Here is a 19,332-nt window from a genome sequence, read left to right on the forward strand (position 1 = left end):
GAATCGGAGCAAATTTCCGAAAAAAAACGTCGTATATTGAAGCATGGACACTTTTTTAATTTCTCTCTTGGCTGCTGATTGGGTCTCCCACTTTTCCAGACAGTGAGATCATAATCACCCTTCTTCACCGGCTCTACGACTATGTTGCGTACATCAATGTGCAGAATCGCAAAAGGTACAAAGGCCGTTTAGCGAAAAGGGGGATTAATTTGGCGGGGTGACCCGGCTTGCGGTAAAGTTTTAGTTTTACATTCAATTCAATAGAAATAATAATTGTTTCTGTAAATTTCTGTATTCAGGAAAATTAAATAATTTTTCCTCATTTTTCAAGACTATAGACTCTTAAACGCCCCTTCCCAATCGACCGCCATTACCTTACAGTCTACGGGGAGGGTGATGAGAAAACCGGTTTTGGGGGGATGAAATTTCTGCGGTAGAGGGCTGGCTCATTGGTTGTCTGTACGATAATGGAGGCGCCCAGTAAACGTTTCTAAAAAGAGTGTATACTGAGGGAAGGCAAAATATAAAACGGGAGCGGAAACTGAGCATAAATATTAAGTAATATAGACGATTAATGAAACTGAGCGGAACACGAACGGAAATAATATCGGAGAAACACACGGAGCGGAAACGGACGGAAAAAATTGACGATAAATGAAACGGAGCGGAAACGGACGGAAATAATGGGCTAGAAATAAACCGGAGCTGAAATGGACGGAAATAACGGACGTGAAACAAAACGGACCGGAAGCGGACGGAAATAATAGGCGATAAACTAAACGGACCGGAAACGGATATATGTACCATAACGGGAAACAAAACGGAGCGGAAACGGACGGAAATAATAGGCGATAAACTAAACGGACCGGAAACGGACGGAAACAATGGACGAGAAACAAAGCGGACCGGAAACGGATATATGTACCATAACGGGAAACAAAACGGAGCGGAAACGGTATGGTATTTTCGCTGCTCTGCAGCTCTCTACTCCACCCTATGGACTAAGGCCTCCAACCCCAGCCTGGCCACAAACCCCGCTGACATTACACAAATTTCTGCCCCAGGGTCTAAAAACGCCATACAGGCAACATTAGAAACCCGGACCGCAATCCCTCGTAGACGCCCCTCACAATTAACAGAGTTCAATGTACTATTACTAGAGCCAGTGTCATTAGGTGAAGACCCCCCCCCGACCCAACCAAAGGCTTCACCAAGAGTTTCCCGACTCGGCCTGTGGAGGACCGACGGACTCATCACGGATTCGGGGACGGCGACCCATATCCGCCCGAGAGGGACAATCCCTAACAAAATGACCTGGCTCCCCGCAAAGGAAACAAGTAGGAGGATGTCGGGCAACAGGTGCTCCCCCCTGACCACCCCGAGACGGACCCCTTTGCCCAGGATATAAAACACCAGACCCCGGGTTCCCGGCCGGTCTATAAACATCCCCAAACCCATGGGCCGAATGAAATTTGTGAGGGATCATTGAATGGTTTCACCCCCACCGAGGTTTCCAACCCCAAATTCCGCACCACTGCATCGAACTCCTTGATCGACCTACAGGGCGCCCGGGGAAAACATACACGTACCCTATGATCGATTCTAGACAATAGGAGACTTAGGAGCTCAGACTCCGGTAAAGAACTCCCCAAGAGGGAATTTAAGGTGACCACCCGACGACGAAAAGCCGGAATGCTTTCCCCCGCCAGCTGCACAACCCCCACAGGTCTGCCCGCAAGACGCTCTCCCTCTCCGGGGAGAGAAATCGATCCCGGAATTCCCGCCGGAACATATCCCAGGACAAAACCCCAGCGAGCTGTATCTTAAGATCTCGAAACCATAACCCAGCCTCATCCCGCAAAACATGTGGCAGAAGGTGTACAACCACCTGATGCCTAATCCCGTGGAACATAATATAAGTTTCCAAGTCGCCCAGAAAAACCCGAGGGTCCTCCAATGGAATCCCCGAAAAAGAAGGCAAAGTTAAGGAGACCCCGACCCGTGAAAGGGACCAGATGCCCCCCCCCCCCCCCCCCGGTGGCCACCAAGGGTACTGGACCGAGGTTAGGTGGCCCCACAGGAAAAAATGGATTACCGGTAGGACATCGAGACCCAGAAGGCCCAGGTGACGAAGGCAGGAATGGGTTGGCGGAACTAGGCCTTGACTGAAACGCCCTACTGGACAAACCCTGCACAGGATCGGTTACCACACGGCAAAGACCAGCTAATGAACCATTACCACCCTGATTCCCCTGAATCGCGGACCCAAGCCGCTCAACCCCTACATTGTCCGCAACCCCTCCCACCGACAAAGTGTCCGAGGACGCAGCCACATCTGTGTGCTGGTCGCCCATCCCGGATAGGCATAGGACGAGGTGGAACGTTGATCCCCCCAGGGACAGGCAAATGCCCCGAAGTCAACGGACGCCCGGCAACTAAATCCAATAAATCCCTATCCCTCTCACGCATGCCATGGTTAGGACCCGGACGCTGGCGACGAAGTTCGGAATCGAGTGCCGCCCTCCGCATAGCCCGATACTCAGAATCCCCATCAGAACTAGACGCCCCCGGAACCCATGACCGATCTCCGTCTCCTTTCCCTATGTAAGAAAATATATTATTAGGGTCATTTGTAAAAAATTCCGTCTTATTGATTTTATATAATTCAAATTCACGATCCTAAAAACGAGATCAATTTCTACGAGCTTTTGGATATGCGCGTGTGTACTTTTAAAAAGAAGAAAAATAATAGGCTTAGTTGGCGCCCGTTCATTCATTTTTTTTGATCTAACCGCGTAGTTGAATGTAACTTCGTTTTGTTCTATATTAAAGTTTTCGTTACATATAAAGTTACTGTATTTCTTACCGAAGCTAAATCCTAAGTTTAAAGCGCGAAAAAGAATTAGTTTATGGTGCCGAAACCCGGGACTTTGGATTTAATTAGAGAGTTAAAAGTGGTTAAGAAGTGCAATGTCGGAATACGATAGAAAAAACGAAAAGCGCAAATACTACAGACATCTCATCGCAGAGACTGTCAGAACGATTGAAACAGTCCTCACCAGCGATCCAACAAACATCGGTAAATTAGAGGAGCTTATTCACCAAATTGAGCCTAGAGAAAACGTTCTTAAGAAACTGGACGATGCGATAGAAGACATTGTGAATTTGGATCAATTAGGAGCCGAACTTCAAGAAGTAGAGAAAATTCGTGAAGAAATTATTACTGTGAAGACAAAAGCTCAGATAGCTATCGAAAAGTTGAAAGCATCGATACAGCGAAAGGCAAGTTCAAACCTAAATGCCATTAAACTGCCGACAATCCAAATAAAGACGTTCGAAGGAGACGAATGCCATTGGCTAAAGTTTTGGAGCCATTATGAAGCTACCGTACATAATAACCAAGAGTTAAACGATTTGGACCGTTTTTATTATTTATTATCGCATTTAGGCGGCAAGGCAGCTAGCATAATCGATGGCCTACCAGTTAACGCAGTTAATTACAAAGTAGCGATAAAACTATTACAAGATCGATACGGAGATGAAAAAACCTTGATAGACGCTCACACTGAAAAGATGTTAGAATTACAAGCAGTTACTAAAGTGAACGATTTAGTAGGTTTGAGAAAATTTTATGATAGCTGTATGGTTCACATGCGAAGCTTGGAATCATTAGGGACCTCACCAGAAAGCTATGCGAGTTTTCTTTGTCCTATGCTTGTAAGATTAATTCCACAAGAGATAGCGCTTGGCTTCCATAAAACTCCACAATCAAAGGGGAAATGGAAAGTCAAAGAATTTATGGAATACGTAAAAGAAGACTTAGAAAGCAGGGAACGAACGTTTAGGCTAACTCAGGGCCATTCTAAAGAGAAAGCGTCATCTAGCAGCTTTAAGAGCCCAAGTCAAAATAACGATTCCACATCTAGAAGAATGTCGTCTTCAGCAGCTTTATTTATGGGAAATGATACTAGATCATTCTGCATGTTTTGTGAAAAAGAAGCGCATAAATTAGAAGATTGCAAGAACACTACGCTTACAGAGAAGAGAGAAATATTAATTAAGAAAAGAATTTGCTTTCGATGTCTAAATGGAGAACATTTTTCTAGAAATTGTCGTACTAAAATTCAGTGCAAACACTGCAAAAGACGCCACCACACGGCAATGTGTGAAGAAATTGAGAGAAAACGAAGCGAGGTGTCTAATAAGAGTAGAGAGTCGACAAAAATCAAAGAGAGCGAAACCTTCAAGGAAAGATATTGTAATACTTCCAAAGACATCAAAGCTTCCTCGAAGACAACTAGCGTAGCAACACATACAACCGGAAATGATAATATTTTATTGCAGACTGCTAAAGTATCAGTATCGGGAACGGCCACGAAGACAGTCGCAAGGTGTTTGCTGGACGGAGGCAGTCAAAGGACATTCGTGTCATCGAATTTGTCTCGAGAATTAGGTTTAAAATTGATTGGCGAAGAGACCTTAAAGGTTTGTACTTTCGGTTCTTCAAATCCTAGCGTCACGACTTTTAGAAGAGTAGAATTGAAACTTAACAGCCTCGTAGATAATAAGCGTATAACGATTCAAGCCCTAGAAACACCACGTATAAGTACAGCCTTGATATCAGTTCCCAATGACGACATTAAAGAACATCTTAACTATAAAGGACTAAAATTAGCCGATGATTGCAGCCACAAATACAACGGAAAAGAGGCCATAGATATCCTAATAGGAGCTGAATACTATTGGCAAATTGTCAACATTGATATCGTTAGATTAACTCCATCGCTAGTAGCTATGAAAACTATATTTGGATGGGTAGTACAGGGTCCTTCGCAGATAACCTCATCTAACTGCGTCACTGAAAACGGATTGCCGAGACCAGTCTTGGCTATGAAAATTATAACTCAAGAACAGGCCATAAACGACACGCTTCAGTCGTTTTGGGAAACAGAATCATTAGGTATTTTGCAAGATGAGCCCACGGCGAAAACTCAAGCCGACGTAACTGCTATAAAAATGTTTAAAGATTCAGTACAGTTCGTCGATGGAAGATATGAAGTTAACCTTCCTTTCGTCAGTGAAAATCCGAATTTAGCGGATAACTACAAAATGGCCTTGAATCGATTTCTAAGTCTTAACAGAAGGTTCTCGCGAGACACTGCCTTATTCTTGAAGTACAGGGATGTTTTAAAGGATTACGAAGATAGAGAAATAATAGAGCGTGTAACCCCTGAACATGAGAATGAAGGAACAAGGGTCTATTACCTTCCACACAGTCCTGTTATAAAGGAAGATCGCTCAACAACTAAAGTTCGAATTGTTTTTGACGCGTCCTCGCACGAACGAAATGAAAAGTCTCTAAATGACAATCTTTTGGCGGGACCTAATTTAAACCCCGACGTATTTGTCGTACTTATACGATTTCGGATGAAACCCATAGCGCTGGTAGCAGACGTAGAACAAGCGTTTCTTCAAATTCGTATAGCTAAGGAAAATAGAAACGCAACAAGATTTCTATGGTTAGAAGATCCCTCAAAGATGGAAGCGCCACAAAATATAGTCAAATTTCGGTTTAATAGAGTACTTTTTGGAGTCACTTCCAGCCCATTTCACTTGTCAGCTACAATCAAACATCACGTAGAGAAATATCAGGATACTTATCCACAAACATGTCAAATTCTATCAGAGGACTTATATGTGGATGACTTAATATCGGGATCCGAAAATGAAGATTCTGCCTATAGGACGGCTAGTGAAGCAAAGTCAATTTTAGGAGAAGCCAGTTTTAATTTAAGAAAATGGGAAACAAATTCAGCTAGTTTGAGAGCGAAATTTATACACGAAGGTTTTACAGAGGGAGACTCTCCTTCATTGGAGTTAAATGAAAAAACTCTTCCGTTGATAAGCTCAATTTACTCGACGAAGGTTTTGGGAATGACATGGAAACCTACAACAGATAACTTCCGGTATGAAGTGGATTCTTTAATTCAACAAATGTGGGACACTTCTAACACCAAACGGAGTGTTCTCAAGTTTTCAGCTAGAATTTTCGATCCAATTGGTTTTATAACTCCATACACCATTCGAGCCAAAATAATATTTCAGAAGACTTGGGTAGCAAAATTGGGTTGGGACGATGACTTACCCACAGATATCGCAAAGGAATGGAAAAACTGGTATACGGAACTAGCAGATCTGCGATTGTTTTCTATTCCACGTCTCGCTTTTCCAAATAAAAATGAAGATTCAATCTTAAATCAACAACTTCACTGTTTTTGCGACGCGAGTGAAGTCGCCTACAGCGCCGTCATTTACCTTCGAACACAATTTGAAAGTGGAGAAATTACAAGTCGCTTACTGTCATCAAAATCCAGAGTAGCGCCATGTGAAAACAAAAAAATGACCCTCCCACGGTTGGAACTCATGGGTGCCCTGATTGGTGCACGTTTAACCAGTCGGATCAGTCAAAGTGTCAATGTACCTAAGACCGACATCTTCCTGTGGTCTGACTCTCGCATCACCATTGAATGGATTCGACGTGAACATCCAAGAGAATTGCTCCCATTCGTAGCAAATCGAGTTGATGAGATTCAACGTTTAACACAGCCTTCGCGTTGGTACCACTGTTCAGGCAAAGAAAACCCGGCTGACCTACCAACCCGCGGAAAATCGTTGCGCGAATTAAATGAAAGTGAATTTTGGTTGTACGGTCCAAGCTGGCTTTTATCGGAAGACGACCAATGGAAAGGCAAACACGGTGGTCAATATGTCATAAACGAAACCGATAAATTGGAAATTGAACAAGAAGTAAAAAAAGCGTCGAAAGAGATAATACAAGCGATTTGTCACGCGAATGAACCAAATGAACCGCTTTTAAACTTATCAAACTACAGTTCAATATACACCGTTTATCGCATTACAGCGATGGTAATGAGATTTATCAAACTCAGTAGAAGGCTCATTGAACAACCAAATTCTACTATAACTACTGAGGAACTAGAAGAGGCGAAAATAATTTGGATACGACAAGTTCAAAGAGAAGCGTTCCAGTACGAAGAAACTGACTTGAAATTAAGAAGAGAAATTTCTACAACTTCCGTAATAAAACAGCTTCACCCATTCCTCGACGAGAACGGTTTATTAAGAGTGGGTGGACGTTTACAAGAAGCCAACTTAACTTTTAATGAAAAGCATCCAATTATATTACCGAATAATCACCGATTTTGTGAGCTCGTAGTAGATGATGAGCATTTTAAAGTCTGCCATATGGGCGTGACCAGTACGTTAGCAAAACTTAGAGAAACTTATTGGATTATAAAAGGCAGACAATTGGTCAAAAAGCGAATAAATGTGTGCTTGGTATGTAAAAAATGGCGAGTTAAACATTCGGAAGAAATTACAGCGCCGTTACCTAGAGACAGAATTTCCGAGACGCCTCCATTTCAAGTAACCGGTCTCGATTTTGCAGGACCGATCTACATAAGAGATGAAAACAACAAAGCGAAGAAGTCGTACATCTGTTTGTTTACTTGCGCTGTTACAAGAGCGGTTTACTTGGAACTTGTAACAGATATGAGCACAGAATATTTTTTAATGTCTCTAAGACGATTTATCTCTAGACGAGGTCTTTGCGCAACAATTTATTCCGATAACGCAAAGAGTTTTCTACGAGCCGATAGAGACTTGACCGCTATTTGGAATAGCATAAAATCTGAAGAAGTGTTGAATTACTTCGGTCGAACAGGTATCAAATGGAAATTTATAGTCGAAAGGGCCCCTTGGTGGGGCGGGTTTTATGAGAGAATCGTAAAGACTATTAAAACAACTCTAAAGAAAATTTTGAAAAATGCATTCCTAAAATTTGAAATGTACACCGTTCTTTGTGAAGTAGAAGCAGTTATGAACTCTCGGCCATTAACTTATCAAAGTGACGCAGCGGGAGAACCTGAAGCTTTGACCCCAGCGCATTTTCTTGGCGGAAAGAGGTTAACCGCTTTACCACCAAACGGAAATCTTGAACCATCACAGCTGGCTTCCAGAAAACAAGCAATATCTAGATGGAACTACCAACAGCGCCTTCTAAACCAAATATGGAAAATGTGGAAGAAACATTATATGTTAGAGCTACAAACTGCCCACAATTTAAAGTCCGTCACGTCAAAATCACCGATCAAACAGGGAGACATTGTACTATTACAAGGCGACAACCAACCACGTCAACTTTGGAGGATAGCGAGAATAGTAGAAGTCTTTGAAGGTCGAGACGGAAGAATACGTTCGTGTAACTTAAAACTACCAAATGGAACTGTAGTTAAACGCCCTATAAATTTGTTATACCCATTAGAGTTAGACGAATAGCTATGAACAAGTTGTTCATGGTGGGGAGAATGTAAGAAAATATATTATTAGGGTCATTTGTAAGAAATTCCGTCTTATTGATTTTATATAATTCAAATTCACGATCCTAAAAACGAGATCAATTTCTACGAGCTTTTGGATATGCGCGTGTGTACTTTTAAAAAGAAGAAAAATAATAGGCTTAGTTGGCGCCCGTTCATTCATTTTTTTTGATCTAACCGCGTAGTTGAATGTAACTTCGTTTTGTTCTATATTAAAGTTTTCGTTACATATAAAGTTACTGTATTTCTTACCGAAGCTAAATCCTAAGTTTAAAGCGCGAAAAAGAATTAGACCCAGAAGGCCCAGGTGACGAAGGCAGGAATGGGTTGGCGGAACTAGGCCTTAACTGAAACGCCCTACTGGACAAACCCTGCACAGGATCGGTTACCACACGGCAAAGACCAGCTAATGAACCATTACCACCCTGATTCCCCTGAATCGCGGACCCAAGCCGCTCAACCCCTACATTGTCCGCAACCCCTCCCACCGACAAAGTGTCCGAGGACGCAGCCACATCTGTGTGCTGGTCGCCCATCCCGGATAGGCATAGGACGAGGTGGAACGTTGATCCCCCCAGGGACAGGCAAATGCCCCGAAGTCAACGGACGCCCGGCAACTAAATCCAATAAATCCCTATCCCTCTCACGCATGCCATGGTTAGGACCCGGACGCTGGCGACGAAGTTCGGAATCGAGTGCCGCCCTCCGCATAGCCCGATACTCAGAATCCCCATCAGAACTAGACGCCCCCGGAACCCATGACCGATCTCCGTCTCCTTTCCCTATAAGCGTCCCGCTCAGGTACCCAACATTCCCTGCCCCGCGGTAATGGAGGAACCTCAGGATAAACCGGCAAGGAATCCGCCCAACGACTGCCACAACAGAAACCAAGGACAACCGCCAGAGCACCAAAAATAGCCACAAGCCAGATTTACATGACCAAGAGAAAAATGTAGAATAATAATAATAAAAAAACTCTCCCAATGTATAAAACTTAACAGATTAATCTAACTTTAAACGTAAAACAAAACCCAATAAAACCCTAACACAATTATGGTCAACGAAAACTAAGTACAACGGCAAAAAAAAACCCCTACTCACCACCATACAAACAAACAAAATATCTCGGCGGTTCCTCCAAGAATGTAAGTGTATGTGGGTTGTAGGGTCAAAAACGATATACCTTTCAATTAAGTTCCAAGGAAATAACTTTTATTCGTAAATAAACTGTATACAAAATATTAATAACTAAACTCGTTGTTGACCGTTCAGTCTCCAGGTCCGGAATGAGTCTCCCAGGCAAAAGCGTCTCCTTTTATGGCGCATTCTTCCCGCCAAAACCAGTCGTGTGGCGCCATCTGGGAAAAAGGGGTTTCCATTTGCAGTGCCAAGGTCCACCCCATTACAAAGGTCTATTTAGTTTAAAATATGTATCATCTAAAAGTATTTGTGCTGACATCTTTACGAAACTCCTTCATAAGACCAATTTTGACAATTGTGTTAGGTTACTCAATTTACGACCATAATGTAACACTGTATTCCTAATTATTGTATGAATCTGTGTTTATTAATACTTAAACTGAAACTCTTAATTAATTAATTATGCCAAAGAAGGGGGAGTGTTGAAAGCTAACTTTGACATAATGAACTATTTAGAGTGTAGTCAATAGCCGTTAGATGGTGCTAGGAGCTAAGCTTTTGAATCATGTAGAGGTACAAGTATACTCAATGGTGTATGTATACAGAGTAGGTCTAATTAGGTAGTCTTTGTAAATAGTCAGAAAAAAGTTGGCAACACTGAAGTAGACTTAGTGGGTATAAAGTCCTCTAGCTTTGGCAGTGCTAACTTTATACTTTTGTAATGGATTAATCAATACTAATTATGTTAAATTAAATCAATGATATTTTAATTGGCATGTTAATTTATCCTACGAACCACTATTAACAGTTTGACATTACGTTTCAACAACGTGGTCAAAGACCGATAATCTTTGATTCAATCTAATTATCCTATTAAAAAATCTGTTACACATTCATCGTCCCCTTGAACCGACTGCATAATTGTCATGAAAGTGCCCTCCTCTTGATTGGGAGAAGAAAAATACGCCCTAAAGGCCACTTGAAAGTAATCCCATGTTACATAATATTGGGACATCAGAAGTGTGATCGTTTGCGAAAGGGTTCAATCTTCCAATCATATTTAAAACTGCTTCGACATTTAGGGTTTTATAAGTTTAAATACAAGTGAAATTCGGCTGCATTTTCGTCCGCGCTACCTTGGTATCTGGTCAATGCGGCCGCGAGGCCATTTATAAAATCTTCCACCGACATAATATTACTCGTAATTTTTCATAAAATAGAACTTATTGAATACGCCTGATCCTGGTCACGGCACCAATGTAACAGTTCGGTTCCACATAATTAGAAGAGCGAAATGTATCATGCACAATTCTATGGCCTTTCGACGCTAATATTTGGGGTGAAGCAAAAAATGTCACGGTCTAGATCGATAATGTTTTACGTTCTTCCACACTTGCTCTTGTTTTAGTTAAATATGAAATTAAGGTTAATTTTCATGTTTTTCATCGTAACTATTTCTTCAATAACTTTAAAAGTTCGAATCCTATTCGGAAAAATGTAACTAGATTTGGTTTCTGAGTGTGATCACACGTAGGTACGAAATAATTTTTTCATTTCTTCGTGACTTAATTTTGGCGGGGTTTTCCTATTTACAGCTTTGCTCGCTCCCAAATGATGTTAACGAATTATTTTCGTGAAGGTATTCTTTCTTAAAAGGCCCCACTCAGTTCTCTACCTAAAATAGAAACTGTAATGAGCCTAAATTATATATCTTAGAAATCCCTAACTCACCCCAAATCTTCACGTACCAGTGTCCAACACACAACTGACTTTTCAAAACTAGGGTAGGCCGACTAAATAAAAACTCCCCTAGCGGCGGAAATGCGTATGTTGTAACTTTGGATTTGGCGAGCAACCGAATTACCCTAAAAAAAAAACAAAAGGCTGCCAAGAGAAAATGGCCAGAAACGTTTAATCGGGACTGTACCTACTAATATTTTGTTCCATCTGTGCTCAAAGTAAATGTTTTTACACATATAAAATAAAATATGAATGGCCAAATATAGTACCAGTGGCGCAACCAGAATTTAAATAAATTGAGGATAAGTCTGATCGGGATGGTACTGGGGCCTCGCCAGGGTGCGCCACTGTATAGTCCCAACTAGGTACGTCTTACACTTTAGAAATTAATATGTCTGTGCCATTTTTACCTCTATGCTACTCACTTATGTTCACTTATAAAATAAATCGTAACCTTATTTCTAGTCAAAGCGTAATAATATTATATGATTGATCAGAGAGCCATAAATTGTTTTTTTAGTGATCTTTAAAATAATTTATTTTTTTATTAGGTTGGTCTTTACAATTTCAAACCTTCTGTAAGACCAGTTCAACTGAGTGTTCATATACAAGGCTTTCCTGGAAAACATTACTGCCCCAGAATGGCCTCAATGAACAAACCTGCATTTCGAGGTGTGTTGTAGAAGCTGAGATAAAAAATGGTTAATGGTAGGGTTCAATGTCATTTTCAAAAATGTGACTACACTGTATGTCAGCAACCGCTCCTCCAATCTTTCTGAAAATTTCAGAATCGACTTCTACGGCCAAAATAACCCTAGATAGAAGTTTTCACGAAATTTGGCGATGGTCGGGTGAACAAGTGGGAAAATCTGTCCTGGAATGACCCTATACAGGGTGTCTACTAAAAAACGATCCAGGGCGAATATCTCAGAAACCGTTTTCTCTAACAATTTAAAATTTTTATTTTACGTAGCTCGTGCAGGGGGCCAAAGAAGAATGATAACCTCGATGACCTTGAACTGTGTCTTCAAGGTCATACAAAAACTATCTCGAGAACCGTAAGTGTTAGAAAGTTGGTTTCAATTAGAAAAGTGTTCCCCGTCACGTTTTATGCCCACGTAGCGTGAACATGATCGGATTCGACCAATAGTAAGTCGAGAAAATTGTTACCAAAATCACAAAGGTCGTAAAAGGGAAAATTGCAAGACAGCGCTAATAACGCCAAAACAAGTCGTGCTACATTATCGAAATTTGCTAGACAATCGCATCATGGTAGGAGATTTTAATATTTGGAAAATTTAATGACCTTGAACCATTGTCTTAAAGGTCATACTAAAATTATCTCGAGAACCATTAAGTTTAGAGCAAAAATTCCAATTAGAAAGTTGTTCTTCGTCACATTTTTTGTATTAATAACTTTAAATTATACTTTATAATTGGAATTTTTCGAGGCGTAAGTCACTCGGATGACCTGTACACCGAGTTCGCGTACTTAGTACTGTTAAAGGCAGCACCTTAACCAGGATTTGATTTCAGGGAGGGCACGCAATGGAAACAAATAAAAAAATGTACATACAACCATACGTTTCAGGGCGGGCACGGCCCGACCGCCCCCCTGGTTACGGCCCTGGTGAAAGGTACGGATTTTAAAGAGTTCACGAACTCTTATTAGCACAGACAGAGGAACGACAGTGTACACCGAGTTCGCGGAGTGACCAACCCCTCGGAATTTTTGCTCTAAACCTAATGGTTCTCGAGATAATTTTAGTATGACGTTGATAGCGCTGTCTTGCAATTTTCCCTTTTACGACCTTTGTGATTTTGGTAACAATTTTCTCGACTTACTATTGGTCGAATCCGATCGTGTTTACGCTATGTAGCCATAAAACGTGACGGGGAACACTTTTCTAATTGGAACCAACTTTCTAACACTTACGGTTCGATAGTTTTGGGACGACCTTGAAGACATGGTTCAAGGTCATCGAGGTTATCATTCTTCTTTGGCCCCCTGCACGTGCTACGTAACATACAAATTTTAAATTGCTAGAGAAAACGGTTTCTGAGATATTCGCCCTGGATCGTTTTCTAGTGGACACCCTGTATATCAAGGATCACAATTTTTTTAATTACTCTCTAAATACTAGTAGCTAACAGTTTTTATATCCTATATTCAAAGAGCATGTACTTTTTTAAACATATTTAATGTACTTTCTACATTTGTCTCTTAAAAATGCTATGTATTAAGTTCTTGTCAACGACAAAAGTAAGGATGCACCTTTATTTTTAATATCCGTATCGGCCAATATCGGCCGATACCGGTATTAGAAAAATATTTCCAGAAAAACATTTAATAAAATAAGACAATTATCAATTACCTAATGATAATTTTTTATTTGATTGGCCGCTCCACGTACGCCAGACTTCAGAAGCTAGATCATACCTTTTTAAGACAGGGGGTTACGAGTGTGAACAAATAAAAAACAACAATATTTGATTTGTGGTAGAAAATATGTATCACGTAAAAGAAAAGAAACATTTGGATATGCTTTTTTTCATGAAAAATTAGAATAAAATGGTATCTACTAAACAGTCTTTAACAATGATTTTATCACATACACTACTGTTATGATAGATTACTTTGTTAATATCGGCCTATATAATCGGCTACGAATAGCCGATATATCGGCTGTACCCATATCGGTGCATCCCTAGATAAATGATTTTCCTTTTTTGTAGCAGATCCAATTATCAAAAGACCTTTAACTTGTATGACATCTTTTGTAATTTTCCGTGAATTCCTTTGTTTTACAGCCATTCAAACCCATTCACCAACCAAACCAACCTTAATCTTTGTGTCATCTAGACGACAAACTCGTCTCACAGCTCTAGATTTAATAGCCTATTTAGCTGCTGAAGAAAACCCCAAAAAATGGGTACAAATGGATGATAGCACAGTAAGAAGTTTTTTTGTGATTTTTTAAGGTTTTTTTACTTAAGTTGAAATTCTAGTCTCTGCAAAAGTGACATCTTTACCTAAAGAAGCGTCAATGGGTTTGGAGGGGTAGGGAAGCAATGAAGTTTAAAAGTATCAATAGTGAAGCTCTCAGGATATATGAATTTTTATATAGACTTTCCCCAAAAACGCTTCCGCTATTTATCTTTGAATAAACTTCATAAAAACCAAAGACTAGATCAAAGAGAAATTATAAAGTTCATTCCACTCTGTATTTATGTGCTCTAACTTGAATCCATCAATCAGTAAATTGTTAGTTTAGGAATATATAGCAACTACATATAATTATTATAACGATGATTAAATTTTAACGTAAATTGAGTTTGAAAAAGTTAAGAAATCAAAAAGAACGTTAAAATTTATATAATCTAATGTTATAAATTGACTAGTTTCCACTAGTTCGCCGTTTATATAAAAAAAATTATATGATTTGACATGGCCAACTGTTATGCTATGAGAGAAGAAGTTAAAAATGGAGATTTTGCCAATTACAAATACGGTTTTACTAAATTCCAAAGGGAGTCATTCAATAACAAAAATAAATTGTATTACATTTATGATGTTTTAAAGCGAGCTTAGGGTTAACTCCCTTAAATAGATCTACACTTAACAAGCTAATTTAAACTAAAGGAACCATAACTTTTTATTCTTAACAATATATTTAACTTACTATTTTTACTTCAAACAAAACAGTCATACTGTTAAACACATAACAATAAAAACGCCCAAGGTGCTGTTAAATCGTCAAGGTTTATTACTTTAATAAAATAGGCTATTATTATTTACATTATATACATGTTACTATAATTAGTTAATCAAATCACTGGGGAGCATATTTCTATCTATCTACCAGCTGCCTTCAGTACCAAGAGAATAATCTGAGGAGTTCCAAAATGAGCTGTTTTCCATTTGCCACCAGATGGCACTGCATTTCACCTTTAGCTCACTATCGTCTGCTGAAGTATCTGCATTCTGATTCATGCACCCTAGATGTTCTAACATGCTCCCCCTTGCTATGATAATCAGAATGTATTATTTAAATGAACATTGTTACATATTAATTTTATACTAGTTTCATTTTCCTACAAAGGTTATTAAATTGTTTACTCGGTAACAACTTCGTAAATATATCAGCTATGTTGTTCTTAGTGTTCACATACTGCAAGTCAAAAAGTCCTTTTGCATAGCTCTCTCTAACATAATGGAACCTTAACTGGATGTGTTTCGATCTTCCATTTTCAATGTTATTCTTTGCGAATGTTATCGCTGACTGGTTGTCACAATGAATTACTGTTGGAACTACCGTAACCAACTCAAGAAATGGCTTCAACTCTGCAACTATTCTTGACATCCATACTGTCTCCTTGGCAGCCTCCGATAACGCGATATATTCTGACTCCATCGATGACAATGCGATGCAGTCTTGCTTTACTGACCTCCAAACAATTGGGTTATCACCTATTCTAATAATGTATCCACTAACTGACGTTCTTTCGTCCAAATCTGAGCCCCATGATGCATCAGCGTAGACATCAATCCCAATCACGTTGGGTTTGTGATATAGTAATCCCAAATGTTCTGTGTCATATATATACTGGAGTACTCTTGTCAAATACTCTTCATGTTTTGCCCCTGGGTTGGCACAAAACCTTGATAATCTTGCTATAATATATGAAATGTCCGCACGTGATCTGTGGGCTAAATAAGACAACATCCCAATTATTTTCCGATAGTCACTTGTCTTTGGGTCTTGTTCAGTTGAACAATCTTTCACGGTTAATATGGTACCGACGGGCAATGGTACATCCTTCTTTCTATGATGCGTTGCACCGTTATCCAATGTTCCTATCAGCATAGTCTTCATCCTTTGTATGTAGGTTCTCTGGTGTATCAACAGGCCACCCTCGGTAAACTCAAATTCCACTCCAAGGAAATTTTTAACGCCTCCTAAATCCGTAATCTGGAACTTTCCATTCAACATGTCTACTACTGTCTTCATGATGATCTCATCTCTGGCTACTATGATTATGTCATCAACATATACAATAATCAAAGCTTGATATCCATATCTGTTACAATTACAACTGTGGATTCTATCAAATCCTAGTGCCAATAATGTGTTCAGAAGTTCGGAAAACCATGGCCTCCCACTCTGTTTGAGGCCATATAATGCTTTCTTTAGGTGTAGGACATCTTTTTCTTTTCCTTTTTCGATAAACCCTTTTGGCTGTTCCATGTATATTTCTTCCTCCAATGTCCCATAAAGATAAGCATTTTTAACATCCATCTGCTTATGGCACCAACCCATACAGACAACACATATCAATAGTAACATCCGGACCAATGAAAATGTAATCACTGGGGCATATGTATCATCATAATCTATCTTATACTTCTGTTTAAAACCTTGCGCTACCAGTCTGGCCTTATATCGGACAATTTCCCCGGATACCTTCTTGAGTGCGTAAACCCATTTGGAGCCAATTATCTTCCGTCCTTCAGGTCTTAGAACAACGTCCCAAACCCCTCTTTCATTTATTGTCTCGATCTCCGTATTCATCGCGCTTTGCCCTTTATCAGCTTCTGTACTCTCTATAGCTTCTTGATATGTCTCTGGAACCTCTATACAGTTTAGTTCTATTTTCTGCCCTCTGAGACTTTGTACAGCTGCAGCTTGTTCAGTTTGCTTTCGTGCTTCTAGGACTCTATTTACCTCCACCAGGGACCTATATTGCACGTTATCCTCATCATAATAATCGTGATCTACCCTATTTCCGGTTCGTCTCGCTCTTTCCTCGTGTCGCCACCCGGGGGGTAATTCTATCTCCTTTCGTATTGTTGCTTCTTTCGCGGGAGTCTTTGATTGTTAATCGACAATGGATTCATTCTGCATTTCTTCTACAGTTTCTTCCGTGAATACCTTTTCCACATTCTCCTCTTTTCCATTGTCATCTGCTTCCTCATAAATCTCTACATTTTCAGTCCTGTCTTCCCACGAAGGCCACCATTCATTATATACTCTGCATGTCTCCTCATCTTCAAACCCATTTACACTCTTTGGGCCAATCTTAGTTTCATCAAATCTAACATGCTTCGATTCTATTATCTTATGTTCGCGTGGTAACCATACACGGTACCCTTTTGTCCTAAACGCATAACCAACCATTATACCTGGTTTGGCCCTTCGTGATAATTTGTTGCGGTACTGACTGGGAATATGGACGAATGAGAGACTACCATACTGCCTGAGATGACGAACAGAGGGTTTATAGCCAGTCCATCTTTCTTCTGGTACTTGATCCTTGACTTTTATATGTGGTAGTCTGTTACACAGATAGGTATATGCATATAATGCCTCTGCCCAGAATGCTTGAGGTAATGTTGAATCTTCCAATAGGGTTCGTAATCCATTAATTACTGTTCTATTGTACCGTTCAGCTACTCCATTCATAGCTGGTGTATACACGTTGGTTCTCTCAATGTGTACCCCATCTTTTATACAACATTCCTCAAACTTACTCGCGCAGTATTCGAGACCATTGTCAGTTCGTAGCTTCATTAGCTTCATTCCTGTTTGTCGTTCAGCCCATGCCTTATATGTCAAATATTTATCATACGCTTCACCTTTCGATACCATCGTATAGACCGTAGCTTTGCGGGATAAATCATCTATAAACGTGATATAGTATCTGGCACCTCCCAATGAGGTGACTGGAGATGGTCCCCAGACTAACTGAAGTAGCTGTTTCGTTCTGATCTCATCAATGCCTTTGCATGGTGCTCTTGTCGATTTAGCCAATTGACAAGGTGTGCATAACTCGCCTCCAGAAATAGTAATGGCTGGTATTCCCTTTACCAAGTTATTCCTTGTCACGTCCATTAACCTCCGCTGAGTAGTATATCCAAGCCTTTTGTGCCAAAGAGACTGACGATAAACTGCTTCGTTCCTCAAAAGCTGGTATTTCCACTAAATCCACTCTGACATAACCATCTATAATATACAGGTTGCTCTTTGTCAGATGCGCTACCATAACTTCACTTCCTTTCCTATTTGATATTCGTACAGTTCCCTTCTGAATTATGGTTTTATATCCCAGCTGATCAATACGCCGGGCAGCAAACAAGTTTCTCCTATAATTGGGTACATAAATAATTTCTCGTAAGAACACCAATTCCTCTGTCATAATTCCTAGAGACCAAAGCAACATCTCCTACACCTACTGCTTGCGCAACCCCTTGAGCAATATCTATAGGTTCGCTTATTTCTCGATAGTTGTACAACCATTCCTTATGAAAAGTTAAATGGTGAGTTGCCCCACTATCAAATGCCCAAGATAACTCTTCTGCAGATGCTGTCAATGAGAATGCTCAAGAAAACATTGAATGAAAAACTCTCCCCTTTTGTACACCAGAGTTGTTCTGTTGTTGTTGTCTATTATTTCTTCCTCTAGTCATTTTCTTCTTGAATCTGCAATCTCGGGAGAAATGCCCATCTTTTCCACAGGTATAACTAGCATTATTCGAGGGTTGGTTATCGCTTGATTTATACAATGGCTTACAATATGTTTTCTTCAAGTCCTCCCTTGTCTGCTTCTCATGTCTGGAAAAATAAGCTTTTACAACCATACATGTATGTTTATCTCCCTTTCCCTCATCTATTTCTCCTCTTCTTATACGTTCGTACTCAGCAACCAATAAGCGCTTAACATTGGAAGGAATAAATTCGGTGTCTGATAGCGCATAAGCCCGACTAACCACATTATCGTACTCTGGAGGTAATTTATAAATGATTTGATATGCGATTTCATCATCGCCCAGTGTCTTTCCCGCTTGTGATAACTGGCCAGCCGTATTATTCACCCTTGCAATGTAACAAGCCATCGCCTCTGGTGGTGTGTATCTTACATTGATAAATTCAGCTCTCAGGGAAGCAATTCTGACCCTTGACTTAGGTTGATAAAGATCTCTTAATCTCTCCCAAATATCTCCTGCACTTGTACAATTCTCAATAAGTCTTTGATGTGGCTCATCTACTGATAA

The 19,332-nt window shown here is 40.1% G+C and overlaps 1 protein-coding gene across 1 annotated transcript in view; it reads left to right on the forward strand.

Annotated features, from left to right (window-relative positions):
* The window catches only part of LOC149933347 (activating signal cointegrator 1 complex subunit 3-like), a 125,711-nt gene that overhangs the window by 76,096 nt on the left and 30,283 nt on the right, over window positions 1–19,332 (forward strand). Inside the window, exons 23-24 of the mRNA XM_090156298.1 lie at window positions 11,831–11,951; window positions 14,091–14,233. Of these exons, the coding sequence (XP_090012424.1) occupies window positions 11,831–11,951; window positions 14,091–14,233 (264 nt within the window). The remainder of the gene's footprint in view (window positions 1–11,830; window positions 11,952–14,090; window positions 14,234–19,332) is intronic.

Source organism: Leiobunum rupestre, chromosome 8 (assembly GCF_980474605.1).
Source record: "Leiobunum rupestre chromosome 8, qqLeiRupe1.1.hap1, whole genome shotgun sequence".
In the NCBI taxonomy this organism is placed as follows: domain Eukaryota; kingdom Metazoa; phylum Arthropoda; class Arachnida; order Opiliones; family Sclerosomatidae; genus Leiobunum; species Leiobunum rupestre.